The sequence below is a fragment of the Patagioenas fasciata genome, chromosome 1, assembly GCF_037038585.1.
Source record: "Patagioenas fasciata isolate bPatFas1 chromosome 1, bPatFas1.hap1, whole genome shotgun sequence".
Taxonomy (NCBI): domain Eukaryota; kingdom Metazoa; phylum Chordata; class Aves; order Columbiformes; family Columbidae; genus Patagioenas; species Patagioenas fasciata.
The window spans coordinates 171543582-171566019 of NC_092520.1; the positions used below are offsets into that span (position 1 = coordinate 171543582).

The 22438-nt window shown below is 41.6% G+C and overlaps 1 protein-coding gene across 12 annotated transcripts in view; it reads right to left on the reverse strand.

Annotated features, from left to right (window-relative positions):
* ANKS1B (ankyrin repeat and sterile alpha motif domain containing 1B) overlaps nucleotides 1-22438 on the reverse strand; it is a 436612-nt gene that overhangs the window by 36249 nt on the left and 377925 nt on the right. For all 12 annotated transcript variants that reach the window (XM_071800411.1, XM_071800380.1, XM_071800388.1 and 9 more), the window contains 2 exons: nucleotides 19516-19623; nucleotides 14143-14322 (listed from right to left, as the gene is read on the reverse strand). In XM_071800411.1, coding sequence (XP_071656512.1) covers nucleotides 14143-14322; nucleotides 19516-19623 — 288 coding nt within the window. The remainder of the gene's footprint in view (nucleotides 1-14142; nucleotides 14323-19515; nucleotides 19624-22438) is intronic.

Here is a 22438-nt window from a genome sequence, read left to right on the forward strand (position 1 = left end):
GTCCCTTATTTCCTTCTTGATCTGAAATGCATGTGTGTGCATCCCTTCCCCCAGCTTCAGTAATTCTTAAACTTCCCCATATCTGGTTCATTTCTTCTTCCCCATCTTGTTTTCAAAGTTATTTTCTTCTCCTTCATGATATGCAGGGCTGCACATTTTGATAGCCCTAGCTAATAAAAACTTGGATTTTAGTTCAGAGTCTTCTACCTCATCCTCTGCAACTTGCTACAAAACAGTCCTTCTCCATGTGACAAACATGTACTCTCAGTAGCAACTCCAGATACTTCTGCTGTGCCATTATTAGGACATTGCATTAGTTGGCACTAATGATTTTTTTTCCCTCTATTTTAAGCAAACTGCCTTCTGGATGCTCTCTTGCCATGCCCATCACTGTGATGCCTAAATTTGTTTGCCTTGGGGTAGGATTCCTGAATGGGAATTCATGGCAGGAGGCTGTGCCTCCACTTTTCAAGAGAAAAAAGAAAGCATTTCTAAGCCAGGTATAGCATTCCCAATCATCTGGTAAACAAGAATACATACTGCAGCACTATTCTGACACTCGCTGAGGTCCTGAAAGAAGTAAGGTAAGGCAGCACCATACCATATGCCAGCAGACATTTTATTTCTCCCCAGCGCTGGCGTGAGATTGTCATGATGCTGTCATATCATACAACCAGTTCTTACTGTCTTGATACTCTGGAGAAAAAGGAGCACCCTTAAATCCTGCCCCTCCTGAAGGCTCGCCTTTATGGAGTGGTGTGGTGCCTTGGCCGGATCAGCTGGGAGCCAGTGTCTGTCCCAGCACAGCAGAGGCAGTGCAAGCAGAGCTGCTGCGGTGATACAGCGATGCTGTGATGGTGGCCCACCACGTTGCAGCACCTCAATGTATACATACACCAGATACATCTATCAGCTGCTTTCATGCTAGTCAGGAACAGCTAATGCTACACTGCAGCGTGTCTGCAATCTTTGAGTTGCGCAATTTTAAAAAAGGGCAGGGATTTAATAATTTCTTACATGTGTTGATGGTACCCACCTTGCTCCTCCCTCAGCCCATCTTTTCCCAAACCTAAACTCACAGGTTAACACCCTCACCCTATGAGTTAGAAGCTCTCAACGTGATGCCCTTCTCTGAGGAATTCACACCTACGTATTTCACCTTCCTCTTTCACAGATTAAAGCTGCAGAAGATAGGCTCTCCACAGAGGGTGGAAGCAAGGACAGGTAGTCTGGGAGGAATACAGAAAAATTGTCTGAGCAGCCAGGGAACAGGTTAGGAAAGCTAAAGCCCTGATATAATTAAATCTGGTCAGGGACATCAAGGGCAACAAGAAAAGCTTCAATATGAAAGCCAGCGATAAAAGGAAGACTAGGGAAAAAAATGGGTCCTCTCCAGAATGAAACGGGAGACCTGGTTACCCAGGATATGGAGAAGGTTGAGGTATTAAATTATTTTTTTTGCCTCAGTCTTCACTGGTAAGTGCTCTAGCCACACTGCTCAAATCACAGAAGGTAAATGCAAGACTGGGAGAATGGAGAATGACCCACTGTAGAAGAAGATCAGATTTGAGACCATCTGAGGAACCTGAAGTCCATGGGACCTGATGAGATGCTTCTGTGGGTCCCGAGGGAACTGGTGGATGAAGTTGCTAAGCCACTACTGATCATATTTGAGAAGTCATGTCAGTTCAGTGAAGTTCCCACTGACTAGAAAAGGGGGAACATAACACTCATTTTTAAAAAGGGAAAAAAGGATGACTCAGGAAACTACAGACCAGTCAGTCTCACCTCTGTGCCTGGCAAGATCATGGAGCAGATCCTCCGGGAAACTACACTAAGGTACATGAAAAATAAGGTGACTGGTGACAGCCAACATAGCTTCACTAAAGGCAAACTGTGCCTGTCAAATTTGGTGGCCTTCTATGATGGGGTTACAGTGTTGGTGGACAAGGGAAAACCAACTAACATCATCTGCCTGGACTTCTGCAAAGCATTTGACACTGTCCTGCATGACATCCGTGTCTCTAAATTGGAGAAACACCAATTCCATGGATGGACCACTTGGTGGATAAGGAACTGGCTGGATGGTGGCACCCAAAGACTTGCAGTCAACAGCCTGATGTCCAGGTGGAGACCAGTGACAACTGGTTCCTTGGGACTGGTGCTGTTTAACATCTTTGTTGGCGACATGGACAGGGGGACTGAGTGCACTCTAAGCAAGTTTGCTGATGACATCAAGTTGTGTGGTGTGGTAGACAGACTGGAGGGAAGAGATACCATCATTCAGAGGAACCTTGGCAGGCTTGAGAGGTGGGCATGTGCAAACCTCATAAAGTTCAACAAGACCAAGTGCTAGGTCCTGCATATGGGTTGGGGTGTTCCCAAGCAGAAAGACAGGCTGGGCAGAGAATGGATTGAAAGCAGCTGTGAGGAGACAGACTAAGGGGTGTTAGTTTATGAGAAGCTCAACGTGACCTGGCAATGTGTGCTTGCAGCCCAGAAATCCAACTGTAACCTGGGCAGCATCAAAGGAAGCATGACTGGCAGGTTGAGGGAAGTGATTCTGCCCCTCTACTCTGCTCTGGGGTCCCCAGCATAAGGAGGACATGGACCTGCTGGAGTGAGTCCAGAGGATGTCACAAAGAACATCAGGGGGCCGGAGCACCTCAACTATGAGGTCAGGATGAGAGTTGGGATTGTTCAGCCTGGAGAACAGAAGGCTCTGGGGAGACCTTACAGCCAATTTCCAGCACCTAAAGGGTGAAGAAAACTGGAGAGAAACTTTTTACAACGACATGTAGTGACAGGACAAGGGTTAATGGCTTTATACTCAAAGATGATAGATTTATATTAGCTATAAGTAAGAAATTTTTCACCATGAGGCTGGTGAGACACTGGAACAGGTTGCCCAGAGAAGCTGTGGATGCCCCATTCCTGAAAGTGTTCAAGGTCAGGCTGGATGGGGCTTCGAGCAACCTGGTTTAGTGGAAGGTGTCCCTGTCCATGGCAGGGCAGTTGGAACTAGATGATCTTTAAGGTTCCTTCCATCCCAAACCATTCTATGATTCAATCCCTTTTATAAATGAAAGGAAGCCCTTATTAAACTCTTTGGAGAAAGAGGAGTGTCTAAAAGCAGATGTTTGGAGCACTCAGCTGTGAGAGACAAGTTCCGGGTCCAGGTCTCTTCTCCAAGGATGATTTAAGTGAAATGTCCCCATCACACCAACCTACCTCCAGGATTAAAAGGCTGGAGGATATAGGTTTAAGCTAAATCATTTTTAAGTACAGGTGACTTGATTAAGTCAATAATAAATCAAGGGACCATCAGAGGCCAAAAGCTTCCCATAACTGTACGAATGCCCAGTCAGAAGAGCAGCAGTACAAAACTCATTACCCAGTTCTGCACTCATTAATGTTTGAATGACTAAGGTACTGAAATGCAGTACAGAAGGAACATTAATTTTATGGAAGGTAATGAATTAAAATTCAGAAACCAACCTTTTCCTTGCATCACTGTAAAAATATTTAGCATTTACAATATACATATTTTATGTCTTCAAAGTGCCGAATTTTTTTAACGAATTATGAAATCCCCAGGAGAAGTACTTAAAGTTGCATATCCCTATGCTGAAGAGGAAGGAACCAAGGAAAGGAAAAAGGTTAAGTGGGTATCTGAGGCCAGAAAATAGGGAGTATGAGGAATAATTTGGATTAGGCTTCAAGCACTCATGATTTTCAGCTCCTAAAACATATGCCCTTTAAAAAGAAGGAAAAGAATTATATCTGTGTATGCACTTCCACCATACTAAACACAAATATATTTGGGTACTTTATACCACTGACACAGAGGTTCTATGAAGAAGATAGTTTGACAAAGAAGATTTCCTAAGTAATGTGGTAAAGGAGAGAAAAAAAACCGGCATCAGATATTGCCTGATTAGTATCAAATGTGCTTAACTTTTCTTCCCAAAAGATAAATGCATAAGAGTTACATCGTAACAAGTCTCTGCTATCATTATACTAGTTTTGTAATCGCTGTAGGTGCCCCAGGCATAAAAGATTTCCCCATCTATTCACCATGGGACACAACTCTGATGATCATTTTAGGACTGTCTTTTAAAATAATTGTTTAAGGACATTGTCACTTCTGTTTATTTAACTTAACTTGCTTGTGATTAAGAACACACATTCACATAAGAAACAATATTTAGTTGTTCTTGCTAACTTCCTCTGTGATAGAAGATAATAGGGCATAGTTATTTCAGACACTTGTTGTAAAGTCTGTAGCCAACCATGTTACAATGTGCTTGCACATTCTCACATGCTCTAAGTCTTTCTAACTACTCCAGGACAGGACATATTAGTATATTAGTCTTCAAGGTTTGTGAGCTGTGTTGGAGACAACTTAGTGTTTCGTAAGGTAAACAAAATTACCTAAGGACAACCTGCTTTAGGCTTCATCCCTATAGACAGGGAAGACTTGATTGATAACCTGAAGACTGTACTGAAAGTGATCACAAACTAGTAAGACTGATCACAAAATTACATACTTTCTATGAAGAAAGGAGGAAAGCAACGGAAAAGAACACCTGACGGCATACGCAGAGGGAACAGAAGCAGGGTGGAAGGCAGTCCTGATGTATTCAGTAGAGTTCCACAAACTTAATGGCACTTCAAGAGATGTCAAAGATTTACCTAATCTAGGAGCAATTATCCTCAGAAAGTCATAGAAGATACTGAAAGGACCAAAGAAGGGCTAAAAAATATTTAAGATGGGAGAAAAAGAAGATTCAGAAGGTTACAGCCAGCCTAACTGCAGGGAACAGCAAGTTACTAGAAAAATTGTTCAACAATCCAGTAACCATCCCCTGGCCCTTGTGGTCTATGACACCTTCTGACTTTGCTCCTGGTAACCTGAAATAAACACAAAGGCATATGGGAATGTATGTGTGTATATCTATAGCTATGTAGAATCATAGCAACGTAGAATGTCCTGAGTTGGAAGGGACCCACAAGGATCAAGTCCAATTCCTCTCTCTGCATATGACAACCCCAAAATTCACACCATTTGTATACATTATTGATGATAACAAAGAAAAAGCATGATCTTGCCTGCCATGTGTTACCCGACAGAGCTTCTAGCGCCAAGAAGAATTCAAGATGCTTATAATGACATTGTTCAGTATTAACTATCTCATATCAAACTTCCTTCCTTTCTTGGAAAACCGGTCAATTTAATCAGCAGCAGCAAGAAGAAACATTGCAGGAAGTGGGACACTGTGTGACTCCTGATATGGTGACACATGATGTGCCTCATACGCCAACTAACCTGAATCAAAATGCAGTAGTTGCACAAGAAGTTGAAATGCATGTTTAGATAATAAGTATCAGTATTTAAGCAAAACTGGACTGGACCATGCCAAGGCAATCTGCAAGGACCTGCTCCATGTGTTGGCTTGGAGGAGTGCTCAGGCTCTTCAGGAAGAATTCAGAAGTGAGGGACTTTCTAGAACAGGGTAAGAATTGAAAACAGATTTGATGAAGTACAGAAATCAGTCAGATGAAGTTCAGTAAGACAAGCGAATTGCTTGGGAATGCAAGATTAAATGCACAAACAAAACAGCAAATAAATTATCAGAGCAATTTAACAGGGAGGTGGAAAGAGGACAGAAAAGGATCTAGAAGCTTTAGTATACTTCAAATTAAATACAGTGGTCTTGCAAAAGAACAAGCAAATAAATCACAGGATAATTCAGGTTAGAAGGTAGGTCAGGAAGTTTCCATTCCAAGCCCAGTTCACAGCAGGAGTAGCTGTGAGATGAGACCAAGTTGCTTAGGGCTTCATCCAGTCAGGTCTTGAAAACCTCCAAGGACAGAGACTGGACAGCCTCTGTGAGCAACCTGTCTCCCTACCTTCCTGTCCTCAGGGAGAGGAAGCTTTTCTTGGCATCCAGTCAGTGCCTCTCCTCTTTTCAGTTTTTGTATGCAAAGCAGCCCCTTCTCCAGCACATCCTGGTCCCCCAGCCTCTCCTCAGAGGGCAAGTGCTCCAGCCCCTCACCATCCTGGTAGCCCTTAGCTCAATTCCCTCTCCTAAATATTGTAAACCACGGGAAGAAGCTTCTGTGCTACACAGGGCAGCCACCAGCGAGGTCTCATATGAGGTGTTGTCTAGTTTTAGCCACTGCACTTCATGGAGGATGGAGGCACGCTGAGGGAATCCAAGAAGGAGTAACAACAACAAACACAAGCCTAGAAAACACCAGGCCATGGCTCTGGATAGGTAAATGTAACATAGCCTAACACGGTATCTTCTGTGCAGTCCTCATCAAACCAGACAAAGGTATGGTGGGAGGAACAAGACACAGATAGCGATTCCACAGAACCTTGTTCTAGAGATTACTCGTATCCCATTACTGCTTCCCCTATAGCAAGTTATTTCCTTCTAGGTCACTGGAGGACAGTTCCAAAAAGTTCTGATAAGAACTTTCTCTAGGACTGATCACTGAGTTGAGCATCTATTTAAAAAATATGCCTCCGCAGACTTTTTTTTCCCCTCAAAAAAAGAGAAGTTGTTTTATTCTGAATTCTCCTAGCACTTGGATATTTAGAAGACAGTTTTCTGTGTTTTTAAATTAACAGGCTCACCCACCTGTGGCTGGGAGAGGCCGTTATTGTCATCACCCTTTTGGCATGCTGTCATTCATATTGTTTTCTCATCCGATGCAAAATATTAAGTAGGTTTTAAAGTGTGTTTCCTGGTAAACAGGAAAGAGTTACTCTAGCTGACAGACTTTGGACATATACTAGGTGGTAAACACGAGTAGTGAAGCTGGAGCCTTTGGTCTTTGACTCCTATATGGGAGTAATTCAAAACCCCCAGTGGCCTGACCAGCTCTGAGCTGGTCCAAGAAATTTGTTGGTGACTCCTGATCTTCTGCTGCCTTCTCCATCTTTCCCCAGCTTATTCCTCCACTGCCTCTTCCTCTGTGTCTCACTGCAGGGCTGAGCCCTGGGAAATCGCTCCCATCTCTTGGCACTGCAGCCCCAACAAGGCACAAAAGGAAGGAGACTAACAGCAGCAAACTCCTCTCCCTCTGAAGCACACTATCTAGCAGTAACTCACTAACTATAATTCAGTTTCGCTCCAGAAATGAGGAGAATTTTGGATCAAATCCCAGAAAAATCGCTCTTGGCATGGCTCACAATCCTTAAAGGTACAACAGCTGAAAGAAACAAATGAAAATCAGATGAATGGAGCTGTCTGGCCCCTTTTGTAATTGTCACTCCAAACATTCTAGGACTGTGGGAGAGCAGTTGTGCTGTCCCAACAGAAGTTACTTTCCTGAATGTCCCCAAAGCTCTGGGGAGAGCTGGTCTTACTGGCAGGAATAATCACAGATCCTCCTTTAAAAAACAGACCTTCAGAGATGGACAGTGAAACTTGAAATTAGTATTTCTTCTAGAGAGGTGGGAACTAGAAATAACACCTATTAGAATAAGTATATGTGTATTGCATTGGTGTATTTCTTTTGCTTCTCCTGAAAACACTTTACAATAAGATTTCCGGAAGATCATCAGCCATCTTGGAATGTCCTTCTTGCAGGCAGGCAGTGGGTGACACCAGGCTCCAGCTCAGCGCACCCAGCGAGGTTTCACAAGAAGGTGTGTGCCATGGCCAGCACACTCCAGGAAGGGTGACATCTGGATCAGGGCCACAGTGATCTTGCAAAGGTTGTCCCCTTCACCGGCAGCAGAGCAAGAAGGAAAAGCACTCCTGCCCCAGGTCCTGTGCACCTCCATCTCCTGCCCCATGCAGAGCCATAGTTTTACATTTTTCTCTGATAAGAAAAGACTATCAACCCAGCTGTGCTTCTCTCTCACCCAGCTGACACCCTCCTTCATGCGATGGCCATCTTCTCTGATTGACAGGCAGTCAGTTTTCATTTGATTTCAATCCAGCAACCCAGGATTTGGGTTCCCTGCTGGGAACTGAGGTTCTTTCCAGCTGAGGTTCCTCTTCCCTGCAGTTTGCTAAGGCTGCGGCTGCCCTGTCCAGTTCCTGGAGGTGCAGCTTTACAGCTCCAGCTCTGGCCCCACCACCCTGGTGAGCAGTCAAGCCTCTTCTGCTTGATGACTCTTCTGCCAGTGCTGCCAGCTACAAGTGCCTCCCCAGCCTTTCAGCCTTGCATAGAGGTTAAAAACTTCTGGGCAAAAGTCACCAATAAAGATTATAAGACTTTGGTCCCTGAACATCAGGCACAGCTATCTGCATTTTAGCTCCCTCCCCACACCCCCTCAAAAGTTGAGGGTCTTTCAGAAGAGCACCCCAAACTAATTTTTTTTCCAGCAGCTCTAAAATGTAAATGTTAGATATTAAAATTCACCTGGACTCTGGAACAGTAAGACTTCCAATTAGAATGGAGTGAATTTGACAACAGAAACTACCTCATCTTCTCCATTTTTCATACAGTTCTATTCTTCATATAATCTTTCCAATGTAGAGTTTCCAGCTCACCAGACTGAGTGTGAAAAACATTAAATTAAGAAAGAACATCTGTCCCCATCTTGAAAGAACATCCGTCCTCTTCTTGGTGTAGTATTTATGGCATTAGTTTGGATCATTAATACCAAATATAGAAGGGGCTTCATTAATTCCATATGCTGAAGCAGCATGTAGGTATGATCGACATCCCAGGGCTTTATTTCCAAAATGCTAGCTTCTGTCACGGTCTTGAAAAAATTGTATCTTTTTATTCAGACAGAAATTACTTAGATTTTTCATACTGTCTATACCAGTTTACTTGTCCACTAAATACACAACACCGGAAGGATTTACAGATGAAAGTTTGCTGAAATTTACAGTTCAAGATGCAGCACTAATATCTATCTGAATTAAAAAAATAACTGTCAGTTAACACCTATACAGTGCATAAAAATTGATTCAGTGAAGCATTTTTCTTTTGATGTTAAATTGAAGGTCTTCATAGCTCAGCATGTTTCCATATTAAAAATAAAATGCACCTAAAAATATGAACCCTATAGCATTTTGTTTGGATTTTACACACTTGTCTTTAAAATGGTTGGCTGATCATTCTCACAACATACACTATTTTATACTTACTAAAAAAATGGAAGCAAGAAACCTTAGCAATAACAACAGAATTAACTGATCTAGACAACTGTGGCTTTTTTAATGGTTCTTAAATCCACTAGTAAAGAATTCTGCTATTTCACTGGTAATTTCAACCATTCATAAAAACCATTCTTCATTGCTTCTTAGATAATCTCATTTTATGCAGCAACATTCTCCTGGGCATATTTCCCTTCATTCACTGTAATCTTTAAATCCTTCCAAAGCAGAGAAGGAGACAGGAAAACAAAGAGGAAACAAGAAAATAAAAAAAAATGTCACACTATGGTTAAAAGTTTAAATACTAGAAGTGGGTCCTATAAGACAAGAGTTCAATTTTTGGCTACTTCAAACTTTCCATGTCATCTGACCCAACCTGCAATACCCCTGTACCTCCATTTTCTTAAGCTGTAAAATGAAAAACATAATTTTAAACCACATAGCCCCACAGTGCACTGGAAATATCAACACATTGCTATCTGTGAAGGATTTGGAAGATATTATTGAGTTGAAGTTATTGTTTCAGGGAGCAGAGAAATTATTTCACAATTTTCCTACAAACTTGCCTTCACTAATTCTTGTTTTCATTACCTTTTTCTTCTATATAAAGGATCTCTGGTACTAACTCCATTTAAATGACTGTCTCCTGCATATAAATCCTAATCCTGCAATGAATTATTATATCTCACAAAATAATGTTACAAGGCAGCATTCCAACAGCTGGAGCAGTTTTATTCAAATTTAGTGCCCATTCATTAAAATGACCTTATATTTAAGTTACCCTGTATTTTAGGGAAAAAACACAAATGAAATAGTAAGAGCCCTCAGCCCATGGGACCAAAGAACCCAGAAAAGTTTTCAAAATCAAGTCTGAGTTCAGCATCTCTGGGAAATAATTTCTGCTGTGAGCCTTTGTGAATAATTTTTCCAGCTGTCCGAGATCACCCGTTTAAGATATCCTCCCATTACAGCCCACTGGGGTGTCACCCATACGGGCCACAACTCGGTTCATCTGACCAGAAAGCCTGATCTGACTCATTATCTGTTTTTTCTCCCGAAGGCAGAGATAGCCCAGAGCATTCCCAAGAGCCTTAAAGAGGCACCCGTCCACCACCTCCCAAAATGACAGAGCTCTCCCATCTCAGGGTGCATGGCAGGTTTAGCCCTGTGGAGTGATGCCTGACCCTCCTGCATCCCCCCCGCTCGGCTTCTGCAAGGAGCTGGGTGGGCAGAGGTCCTCCCCACACCTCCCTGCCCGCTGGCTGTAGGACGACGCTCCTGGCCCCTGCTCCCAGCTCTGACCACCATGGCGAGAGGCTTTATGGACCACAGTGGCTAAAAGCACCATATGTTACCAGCTGGAGCAATAAACAGCAACAGCCTCAGGACTGGCAGTCTGGGATATGCTTGCATCAAGTACCTAAAGAATTATGAATCCTAAAGACCTGACATTTTTAATTGGTGTGTTTTAATGAACTTATCTATGCTTTCTTTAAACTTTCAATGCACTTCCCCACAAACGCATGTATTTTCTTCCCCCTTCACCATGATTTCAGTGGTGAACAAAGAGCCCGATCCCTTCAGTGCGACTCCTCCTATTGATCTCGGTTCCAAAGTCCTTAGGCTTTGCCTGTGTGACTTCAGTTCTATTTTAAAGGTTTAGGCAATCTTAAGAGCAATCTAAGCTATTTTGAACTACATTAATTTGATCATATTAATCTACAGTTTGCAGGCTCAGAATTCAACATCCACAGTCACAGATGACTCAGACTACTTAATCCTTTCTGGATTTTTTTCCCCTTTTTTTTGGAAAACAAACCATCTCACTATCTCTTCTCTATTACCTTTTTGGTAGTTGTGATTTATCCAACCAGACGTCAAAGACTTTCAAAGGTGGATGACCAAATAGAGAGCTGGATGACCAAACCTATTCCAGTGGGGAACCTACACTGGTTAGACTCATCGTTTATATTAGGATTTTCCCCTCTTGGGTCACAAACAGTCTGCTAGGGAATTGTGAATGGTACATGCTGGCTTTGAGACAAAACCACCCACATTAAGTAAATCTGAAACAGCTCTTCCTCCAGGAAACAAACTGGTGTATTACTTAAAAGTAGATTTGATTACGGTTTAGAGAATTATTTAAACCCATCTAGGAGATCAAAGGAAAACAGATTTAAACCAATGTGCTCATTGTTTTAACAAGCACTGGTTGATACCTGTTGTGAAGATCAACGTGCTTGATGACTCCCATGTAGAACTTTAGCAAAAACACAGGCCATAGTAAAGGTGGAAACATCACATCTCACCTTTTTCTCAAAATATCTTCAGATTTTAAACTGAGGCTAAAAATAGCCTTATTCTGACATTTCTGAAATAAAATCACGTTCATGAAAGCAATACCATGAATAATCTCTCAATACCATGTCGGCCTCTCTCTTCAAGGCCATAAAAATACTTGTGAAGGACACACCTAAAGCCTGTTCAAAAAAATCACAGCATCTTTATGCACATCTGTCTACTATGGCATCCAGTAAACATGCAGATTCATACAGCAGCATGCAACAGCCTAGCAAAGAAAGGGTTAAATCAAAGAACATCCTCAAAGCAATTCCAATAATCACTCTAGATTATTCTGCTTGTGAGAAGTATTCTAGTTGGAAAGCAGGACCCGTATCAGCTCAGAACCTGTTGTTGATCTGACATAGCCAAAGGAACCTGCAAACTGCAAGGAGGAAGTTGCTAATTAAAAAAACATGGAGCTGAAGGCTCATGTTAAAAATCAGTTGAATCTCCTGTATTTTCCAGAAACAATTATTTTACCTTTAATTTCAAAGGCGGCTTTGAGGAAAAAAATAGAAGGAAATATCATTCATTTTACCAAAGTACATATTGCATAAAAATAAATTTAAAAATCTATTTTTGGGCTAGCATGGTTGAAGAAATCCCTTATAAGTCCCTTAATGGGGTGAGTCCAATTTAGCGAGAATGATCACCAGAGGGAGTCATTGACTTTCCCATTAAAGTCAAAGGGACTTTTACACACATTGGGAGTGCAGAACTTGAGGGCAGAGCAGAGGAAGACTCCAAACTGGCTGGAGCTCAGAGACTAACACAAAACACTGTTTTATGGATTTCATCTGAATCCATTTTCCCCTTTGGAATCTTAAAAGGCTGACTGCTATATTCCATGGTGAAAGTTAGAAGGAAGACACTGAAGTCATTCATTCAGTGGCTACACACTCTCCCCCACCAAAAAAAAATCCCAGCATTTAATTGGTTTTAAAATGGTTTGGAGTGGTGTAAGCACTAACTGCTCAGTTTTCTCTTTGGATATGCAACATATCACGGGCCTCCTGGAAAAGCCATTTTTAGCAGCCTAAAGAAAATCTCCAGGTGCCATATATGAGTGTCTTGAGAATATGAGGACTTCAAACAGGAAAAGAGTGAAAAGGGGACAGGAAAAAGTCATTGCATGTTTATGTTTTGTTTTGTTATGTTTTTCTTCCCTTCCCCAGTGCTAGTGACTAAGAGAGGAAGTGAGAACAGGGATTTGTGAACCAAGTGATAAAATGAACTAACTAGATGAACCAGTCTACTCAGCAATGAACAAGAGGGCATTTCATGCTCAGATACCTTCAAAGAAATACTTTCACATTAGGAACTGGGCTTTTCCTTGCTGGACTTCAGCTCAACCTTGTTCTTGCCACAAAAGCCCAGCAGACTTTGGTTTGGGAACAAGCTCATTCACTAGGCAACTTTCCCTTTAATTCTGTACAATAAGATTATACAACAGAAAACTGGGAGATTAAAAAAGAGCAAGGAAACAGCCCCACCCAGCCAAATGCAATTTCACTTCCCTAGCAATGTCCTCTGAACAAATGGAATTCAATTTGTTTCTGTGTTCCCAGGTAATAATTTGTTTCTGTATTTTGCTTGGTTATTTAATTACTTCTTCTTGTTCATGCAATTAGCCGAGAGACTGTGGTCTTTTATGCATTATGTCAACCATAACTGTTATTTGCATAGCTGTTTCCATTTCAAGGTTGGATTTTGGACAGAGGCTCTATTTTGGGCTGTGGCTGGGAACCACTGGGAAGCCTCTCGCACGGCAGCGTGCAGCAACCTGCTCCTTGGTGGAGAGAGTCGCTCCAGGAACTGCACTGGCTGCCCATTGGCTTCTGATGGCAAATCAAAGCCCCATTTTCATCATATGCTGCAAAGCACTGCACGACTTAAGACCTGGCTGTCTTTTGCCATACATACCACCAAACAACAGCTGAGTTCATCCTAAGGCATTTTTGCCAACAGGCCGTCCAAGCTTAACTTTACTGCCCTTTAGAACAGTATAAGGCATCACTCTGGTCAATGTATGCTTGATTTAAAATTATCAGTACCCATATTGTGGTTGGATGAAGAAATTTAGAGATGGAGACTACCTTAGGTTTTCTTTCATGAGCAGTTTGATTTAACATCCAGTCGAGTCTAGTGCTGTTGCAATGCCCAAATGAGTTGTTGCACAGTTGATTTTCTTTTTTTAGCACTGAAGATACATGCCCAGATCACAAGCTTTATCAGAATGCTGACCCTCTCCATTAATAAATGCAGCAATCACCCCCACCCCTCCAAGTCCTCTGAGTTTCTGGTAGTGAACTGATGTCAGCTTATTTTTATGTAGGTTGCTTAGAAATTGAGGAATCTGCACCTTATTACAGAAGCAGGAGGTAGAGTCATTGCCAGTGGGAGTCTGCATGCTCTGCTGTGCGGGAGGCACCTTCATCTCAGCCTCCAGGCACCTAAACACCCCTAAAACTCTACCTCCCAGGAGAAACTGTACACCAACTTACATTATTTAAAAGGTAGAGAACTGAAACAGACAGCTTGGAAAAAACTGTCAATATTTGTAATTTACTATTCAGCCTTCACATATGACCCACGGCTATGGTTAGGTTTAGTTCTGTAACCAACGGCAGCAAGGTGCGGGCTTTTCACGGCATCGTTTTAATCCTACCTGTGCCATCTGCCTCTCCAGCTTCGACCGGGGAATATCATCAAAATAGTTTTCATTTCTTCTTCTCCTTGCATCGCCCTGCATGATAATGTGGGGAACGTCCAGGGAGCCACCAGTAGTGAAAGTGCTTTGGCTAAGTGATGGAGACAACTGAGGAGGAGTGTGGTTACCGCTGGGTTCCTGGACAGAGAGGAGAAAAATGCAGCATAATAAAGACAGCATATTGCTGACTTCAAACCATATGTTTTAAAGTGTATTTGAATTATTCATACTAAAAAAAAAAATAAGAAACAATCCTTGAAGCAGAGGTTTCTGTGGATGATTGAGATTTGCTACCTAAGGTTTAGAGCCCATGTGGAAGGAAAAATAATTCACTATTTACACGAACTAGTGGCAAATTTCCTCTCAAAAGCCTCCTTGTGTAATATATACTCCCTTCTAGTACTGCTGGAGAGATAAAACAGTGAGTTACTTCTTGTCAAGGCCCAAATAAAGCCATGATTTACGACTAGCTATTTGTAAGATGAAATACATTCTCACCACTTCTGAGCAGCCACTCTGAGCAGTGAAAGTGATTTGAAAGTGATCTGAACTCTAGCAACATCTCTTGCTGGAAAAAAGAAATACACGAACATTTACAAAATATGGACACTTTGTTTGCAATTTTTATGGGTCTCGCAGAACATCTGTTTAACTTGAAGTACTGGGTATCAGAAACAAGCTAAATACCAATTCCTAGAATGCATGAAAACATCAGGGTACAAATATTTTACCAGGCTTTCCTTGTAATCTACGCTGAACTGTGACCTTGTACCAGTCAGCGTGGAAATACCACAGCAAATTGATATATGAACTCTATCTAATAAACAGCTAAACATGGCCTCCTGATGATACATTTTACCAGGGTCTGCCACCACATCGCTCACAGACAGGCCCTGTTCTCATGCACTTCACATCACTTGTTCAAACCCCAGTTACAAACACTGGTTCCCAGCTCCACTGTCCAACATCGTCTCAGAGACTGCAATCAGCAGGACCAGAGCTACTGGCCAGCCAGTCTGCACACCCACCATCCCAGTGCGGGCTGTAAAACTCTGTCATCGCAACTGGATGGGGAAACATGTTCCCCTCTCATGATGCAGGTTACGGGGCTCAATTTCTCTGACAGTAGAGATTTCTCCAAGAGTAAGTTATTCGGAGGCAGAATGCACCCAGAAGCGTGTTTGCACAGTGCAGATCTTGTCTAAATTACCTACTGCTGTAATACCATATTTCAATACTGAACAACAAGAAGGGACCTGATTACTGAATGAGAAGCAGCAAAGACCTGCTCTGGTGTGCATGAAGGGTAAAAAACCTGCCTTTTTATTTAAAGAAAGAATTAAAGTGGATATTTTGTGCATGATTACATTGAAGCAAACCTAATCCTGAAAAGCATCAAAATACTTTACTCCATGCTGTTATGAAACAAGATCTGGTGTAAGAAATCAGAGAGTTGTAATCTCTTCTAAATGGAAAGCTGCAATTCTCTGTATGCATTCAAGTGATAGTAACATCTGATGTTAATATTTGAAAGGTAGGAGTCTATGTGACATTATTCCTTACAATCACAATAAGAGATTAGTATTTTCCATGTTGGTTTACTAAAATCAGGGATATTTAGTTGTTTAGCAATTTTTAATTAACTTGGATTTTTTTGTTTGTTTGTTTTAATTCCCTAGCTTTCTCATGATCTGAGACAGGCACTTGACATTTCCCAGGGCAAAGAAAGCAGTGTTTTCCTCTTAGGAGCAGTCTTTTTCCCTCCTTCACAAAAATCCACCTACATTTGGCCCAGTTAAAAGCTTCTGAAAAGCTGTTATCTGCACACACTCAGAAGGTTCGGTGAGGGCTCATATCTAAAGCCTACCCCTTGTTCTTCCACAAGGATGTTGTTCTGCCCAGTTCTGACTAGATGGTGCAGATATCTCTGCCCTGAAAATAACCTGAGTATAGGGGTAGCACACAGGATCCTTTCTAATGTCTGCTACCTGCCCCTCCAGCCAGGCACATAACCTCTCCCTGATCCAAATCATGATTCACTCACTGTTCACAGACTGATACGGCCATCAGTGCATCAAAGTGACAGATGACCGTGCAATGAACATACAGATTATAGCTCTCATTGAGCTTTTCATGTTTTATCAAACTGCATATAAAAGGAAATTCACTCAGAAATCTATATCGGAAGATTGCTGGCAAGGCAATACAGACAAGAATTACAAAGTCAAGAAATAAAAGAATGATGGTGCCTCTGCATAATGGAACAGTATGTAATTGTATGATTTTATGCTATTTTCTCAAAGTTGTCCTTCACAGCACAGATGGATCCTCAACTGTGCAGCATGTTGTCATATACTCAGTACTGTGTTATCATTAGTTATCGTGCAGTCAGTATTTTATTCTCACCTCATTTTGTGGCCCCAAACCCCTTCCCTAAACTCTATTCAAATCCTGCTCTGAAGAGAGGATGACTAATATCAGCATTTTCATGATGCTCCTAACTGCTTTATGAACATCAATAAATTTATCTTCACCACACCCTGTGAGTTCTGGCATCTTATAATCACCACTTCAGCAGTGGTGGGGGACCTGAGACACACCGACAGAGGTTAAAAGAATATCAGTCACTTTGGATGCCCAATTACAGTAACTATTGCCTGATTTTCCAAGTGCTTGTATTCAAAACTCCACTTCTAGTGATCTAATTTGCAGCACTGTGTGCTCAGCACTTGCATAAATCAGACTCGAGACTCCAGTCAAATATGCAGAATGCCAGTGACATACAATTAGTGACTGTTTATGAGGCAATTACCTAAATAACTTATCAAGCGTTATCCAAGGGTTCTGGGGCAAAAGCAGGTGTAAATCTGTATTTTCATAGCTACACCTATTCCTCTAATCATGAGTCCCTCTCTCATTCTTTCTTCATCCCTCTCCCTCACTCCATACCAACATTCTCATCTCCTTTATACTCTGTATGGATGCCCGTGCAGGTGCTATCACATACTCAGTCCCACGCTACAGTTAGTCACCAGGTATTCATGTCATGTTTCCAACCTGTTGTGAGTGCATGAATACGTGCCCTGCAGGGATGCCTGAGCAAATATTTCACTATCAAAATCTGCTTCATCCCCACCTTTCAGTCTTGCTGGTCACATAAACCTGGAACCACACAGGTCAGGGCTGGAAAGAAGCTTAAGGGATCCCTCCCCAGGCTGCTGAGGTGCCTCTTCTGCCCCACAGACATTTGTCTAACAGTTCATAAAGGAAGAATCCTCTCTAGCAAAGACTTTCTTGTCTTAAACCATCATTGTTATTGCAACGCTTCTTCAAATTTTCAGTCTAAATTGTCATTCCTCCAGTTTAACTTCCAACTTCCCGTGCCGACCAGGTGAGGATGGGGTTCCATCAATATGGAAACTGGTCCTGTAATTAAAGACTGTAACACACTCAAGGAAGGAAAGCCAGATTGCATAAGTAACCTGAGATCCAGCATTTTCTAACTTTCAAATATATGGTTTTGAAATCAAAATAGCTTTTCCTTAGTACACAGTTATTTTGGGAATAATATATTTTGTGGAAAATTCTATGTTTGATGCTCTTCCTCATTATTTAACTATTTTTTACCTTGAAATATTTTAAAAGATAATACAAAAAGAGTTTAAAAAGATGAAGTGTTAGCCATGCTTAGGTCGACCTTGCAACCTGAAAGGTAGACTCTTTAAACTACCTTTTCTAACAAATATAAATAAACCTTCTAGTGGCTGCAGATACTTTATCTAAACCAATTTTCAAGCTAAAAAAATATTGCAAAGTACACACTAAATACTATGTCCTCGTTTCATGTGAAAGGGCATAGTAACAGCTGATGGGATAGAAAACCTTAATCAAAACTCATGTTCTCCTCTTTAGGATTCTCTGTGAAGACTCCAATACCGTGAGGTGATGAATGACACTTAGCATTTGCCCGCATCAGTAGCTCTGGCTGTGGAGCAGCAGACTACTTTTTATCACTTTGACTACAGATGGAGGACATCCAGTTTTCTCTTTGCTATTAACAGAGAATATACAGTCCTAACCAATAACAAGGGCTGTGGAAACTTTCTCACCAGCTGAAGAGGAACTAATTCTCCAGTCCAGGGCACTGAAAGTATTGAGCAATAACACGCAACTTTCAAATGATTCCTCTTTCCCAGGAGTGTTTTAACACCTGTCATGCATGAGTAAATCAGTCACATAATACATCAAATATCAAAGAAAATTATCTGCACATTTATGCAACGTGCCTTAAAGCAGGATATTATAGACCTATGAGACCTTTTTCAATGCAGTATTAGGAATAGGCTGAATTTGAGGAGGAGAAATACGTGGCATTTGAAAATAAGCAGGGTGAAAACAGGCTGGTCACAGAAATTGTAGGTGTATGTAAAAATAAGGCCTCATTCTGTCTTTCTCTTTTTCTCTTTACACTAGGAAATTTAACTTGTGAGCATCGACACTCTCTGACATTTGGAAATTTAGTCCCAAATGAGGCTCCGCTCAGAAATGTAGCCCCATGAAAATAATCAGATTCAATCAAATGCAAAAGGTGTGACCTAAAATATCAAAATAAAAAGTGTTGATACGAACTCCCTTGGAGAGAACACGGTAGGAGTGGATCATCAGACCACAACTCTGTAAGGGTAACAGACAGCAAGGAAGCAAAGGCATTGGATTGGAGAAACTGAGTGAAGGTGGTTTAATGAGAGGAGGTTAAATCTGGTCAAGTGTGGAAAAACCCCAGGGATATTGCAACAAGGTTTCTGAAAGTGGGAATGCAACTGAAAATTAACAACATGACAAACTTCTGATACACAAACATTTTAATAGCATTTCTATCTCAACAATTTCAAGAGGTTTTCCTTAAAGATAGCATAAAGCATATGCCTGAAAAGTACAAGCATTTGAAAACATGAAAGAAAAATGGTAGTTCTCCTGCAATATTGATCGCCTAGGCTGAGATTCCTGTGGGCAAATGTAGACATACAGCTTGTACATACCTGGTCCTGAGCTGGTTTCTTGAGCAAAGATGATAAACTGGTATTTCTAAGATACTACTTATCCTAAGGTAGACATCTGAAACAGGTCAGATGAATCACACTGTAAAAATGTCAATCTATCTCTGCTGGCTATACAGGGAGGTGTAACTGAGAGGGTCAGCCTAAGATGCCTACACTGTAAACTCCTAAAGTGAGTTGAATCCCACTCAAAGCAGCAATTGTTTTCACACGAATGTGATGAAACACTTGCTGAATCTTTGAGAAACGTGAACAAATTTTCCTGGGGACTCACCCTGAGGGTTATTGACCGAGGTGGTTTCTGAGGAGGATCTTCGTGAAGCCTGTCTCCCAAAGATGCCAGAACACGCTTCCGGTGGCCAATCAAGCTAATTTTTAAGACCTGAAAAAATAACAGAGATATCTCATTAAAAAGACCACATCGCAGTCACTAAAGGAAGATCCATTCAGAGTGAAGTCATTTTCTCTTTAAACCTTTTAACAAGTTAGTCCACTACACAGGTTAAGCAGACAGAGAGCAGTGTGAGGCAAACAATCAGCAGAGAAAATGAGAGGCAAGATCAGAGGAAAAAATCCTATAAAACAAAGAAAAAAACCCCAAATCAGGTATAGATTTGGAAAACAGAAAAAAAAAAATAGACTCAGAAATGAGTCAGGAGGAAGGGAAAATGAAACGAGAAGGCAGCAGAGCAGGAGCAAAACCAAGGGAAGAGGAGGAGGAGGAGACTGGAGAAAGAAATGTAGAGGCGCAGGCAAACGATGAATGATGAGAATTAAAGGTATTCACAGGAATGGGAAGAAGCAGGAGGAGAGTGAGGAACAGCCAGAAAATGCTTAGAGAGGTCAAGATGGGAGAAAAGGAACTGCACGATGAATAAATGTTATCACTTTAAAATCTATTCACCATGCCTTTCACAGGTAATCTCCAAACGACATAACAGTCTGCATTATCGTGTAGAATCATCCTTTCATAAGAAACACAGGACAGACAAATTTTGTCCTGGAGACCTATTACTATTACCAGCCGCAATGGAAAAAAAAAAAAATCTCTGCTGCACACAAACATGACCATCAATGGGCAAGTTCAAATACCTTGTGCTTGTCCATACTCCAAGAACACTTCCAAAAAGGTTTTCCAAATTTACTCTAACTATTCCCCACTTATATCTCTCCATGTTCCTTACTATACACAAAATCACCACCACTCTCAGGAGAACAGAGAGGTCAGAAGCAGAAAGTTGGAAACTTAAGCACTAGTGGAACAAAAGTCATATTTCGATGCTGTTCTTTAATGGCTACAATGGCTTCAAAGTGCAAAACAGCCATAATCATAGATGCAAGCCTCTGCTTTGCAAACAGCAGTGTCCTCACATAACTCTTCCAGACTGTAGATACAGTTCCATATACCAGAGCTGCCTCCATTCCCTCTCAGAAGACAGTACTTCCCACTATATTTAGGACCACCGTGTGTCAACACCCTTGCGTCAAGAGGAACTTCTCACTCAACCTAGAAAAAGTAATAGTCCCCAAAATACCCTGAAAATGCTACCTCTTAAGTGAACAACTACCTCAGTTTAAGCAGTACAGCTAAGAGCTACCATTCATGAGAGCAAACAAACAAAACCCTCAAACCCCAACAACTCTCCTAAAGCATCTTTTAGATCCAATACCTCAGGATATGGTACAGCAACATGCTGCTTTTGTTTTGGTGGGCGAACTCCTGCCCATCCATGGGCACATGAAGTTGCACGCACTTTCTCTGTTGGATGTCTCTGTGTTGATACCATTGAACATCAAGAACACGTTGTTTGCTCACAACTACAAAGTGATGGGCTTTGACATGGAGCAAGGTCTTCCTCCGAGAGGCTGCTGACGGGGTTGTTGCAGATCCTGCAGCCCAGCAGCAGGTCCAGGCTGCAGAGCCCCACAGGCCTGGCTGTGTGCTCCCCCATTAGTCTAAATCTGGAGAAGCACGAGTGAAGCTGAGAAAGCACAGCACACGCAAAAATGCCAGAGGCATGCAGGAGACTTAGTTATGTATTCGGTTTACACTGAATGCTAAACAGAAGGGCGCACAGTTTATCTCCGTATTTAGCTATATGAAACACGTGAATTAACTACAGCTGCTTTAAGCATTACTCAGGTAATGCATTTCAGTGAACTTTATTCTTTCATAACGCTTCCATGTCATCGAGAGCATTTACCCTGAGATTTTCAAGTCAAGCTACAGTTCCTAGGCTGTTTCGAGCTCCTCAGTGCCTTGACTGCCTTATTAGCTACATCACAAAGCAATTCTCTGACTGCCTTATTAGCTATATCACAGAGCAACTCTCTTAGACTTCACAGAGCTGTTCAACAACAGGAGGGAAAAGGACACGGGTCTCAAGGGACTTTACACATAAGAGATCAGCAGACGGGTCTAAATGGTTATATTATTTCAACAGCTGTGCTCAACTTGAAAGCAACACAGATTTTTGAACTCCGTAAACACTGCTAAGCTTATTCCGCATTTTGTTTTTCTACTAAAATGGTGGTCACCCCAAATCTGAACTGGTAGGGATTTAAAGATGCAACCTGCAGAAATATATGGTCCTCAGCCAACGGGCAGATGCAGCCCAGTCTCATCTGGACCACACTCTCTGTTAACTGAAGACAGCTGTATTCTTCTGGAAATGGACACCCTAGTAATTTTCTTACTTGGAAAACCTATTTTCTGAAACACTGCTGTATTTGAGTCATGAGAGTTTAACAAACACACTGAAATTCTAAAAACTTGCTCTGTGATGGATTGTCCTTGACAGTATTTATCAAAAATGTCAAATATCATGAGTATAGGTCAACACTGAGCAATGGTAAAGTTGCCTAAAGCAGTATCTTAGAAATACCTTAACACTGTGTATCAAATAACCTTTCAAAGTCTGGCACTTACCTAGCCCGCAAGTTAGTTCCCCATGAATATTTTCTATATACCAGGTAAAAGTGAACATATTAACACTGAACTATAAGGACAATCAATACAATGCGCCTAAGTGCTATGCAGTGAAGCATTTTGACAAATGGATTGTAGCCTACTTCATATATGACAACGAAACGAGTTTTGCAGTGTGGCTGCAGGAATCAGCTACAGTATGTCATGAAACTGCTAAGAGTAGCTTAAGGCCCTCCACAACCTGCTGTTTTGTTACTGGGACAAAAAA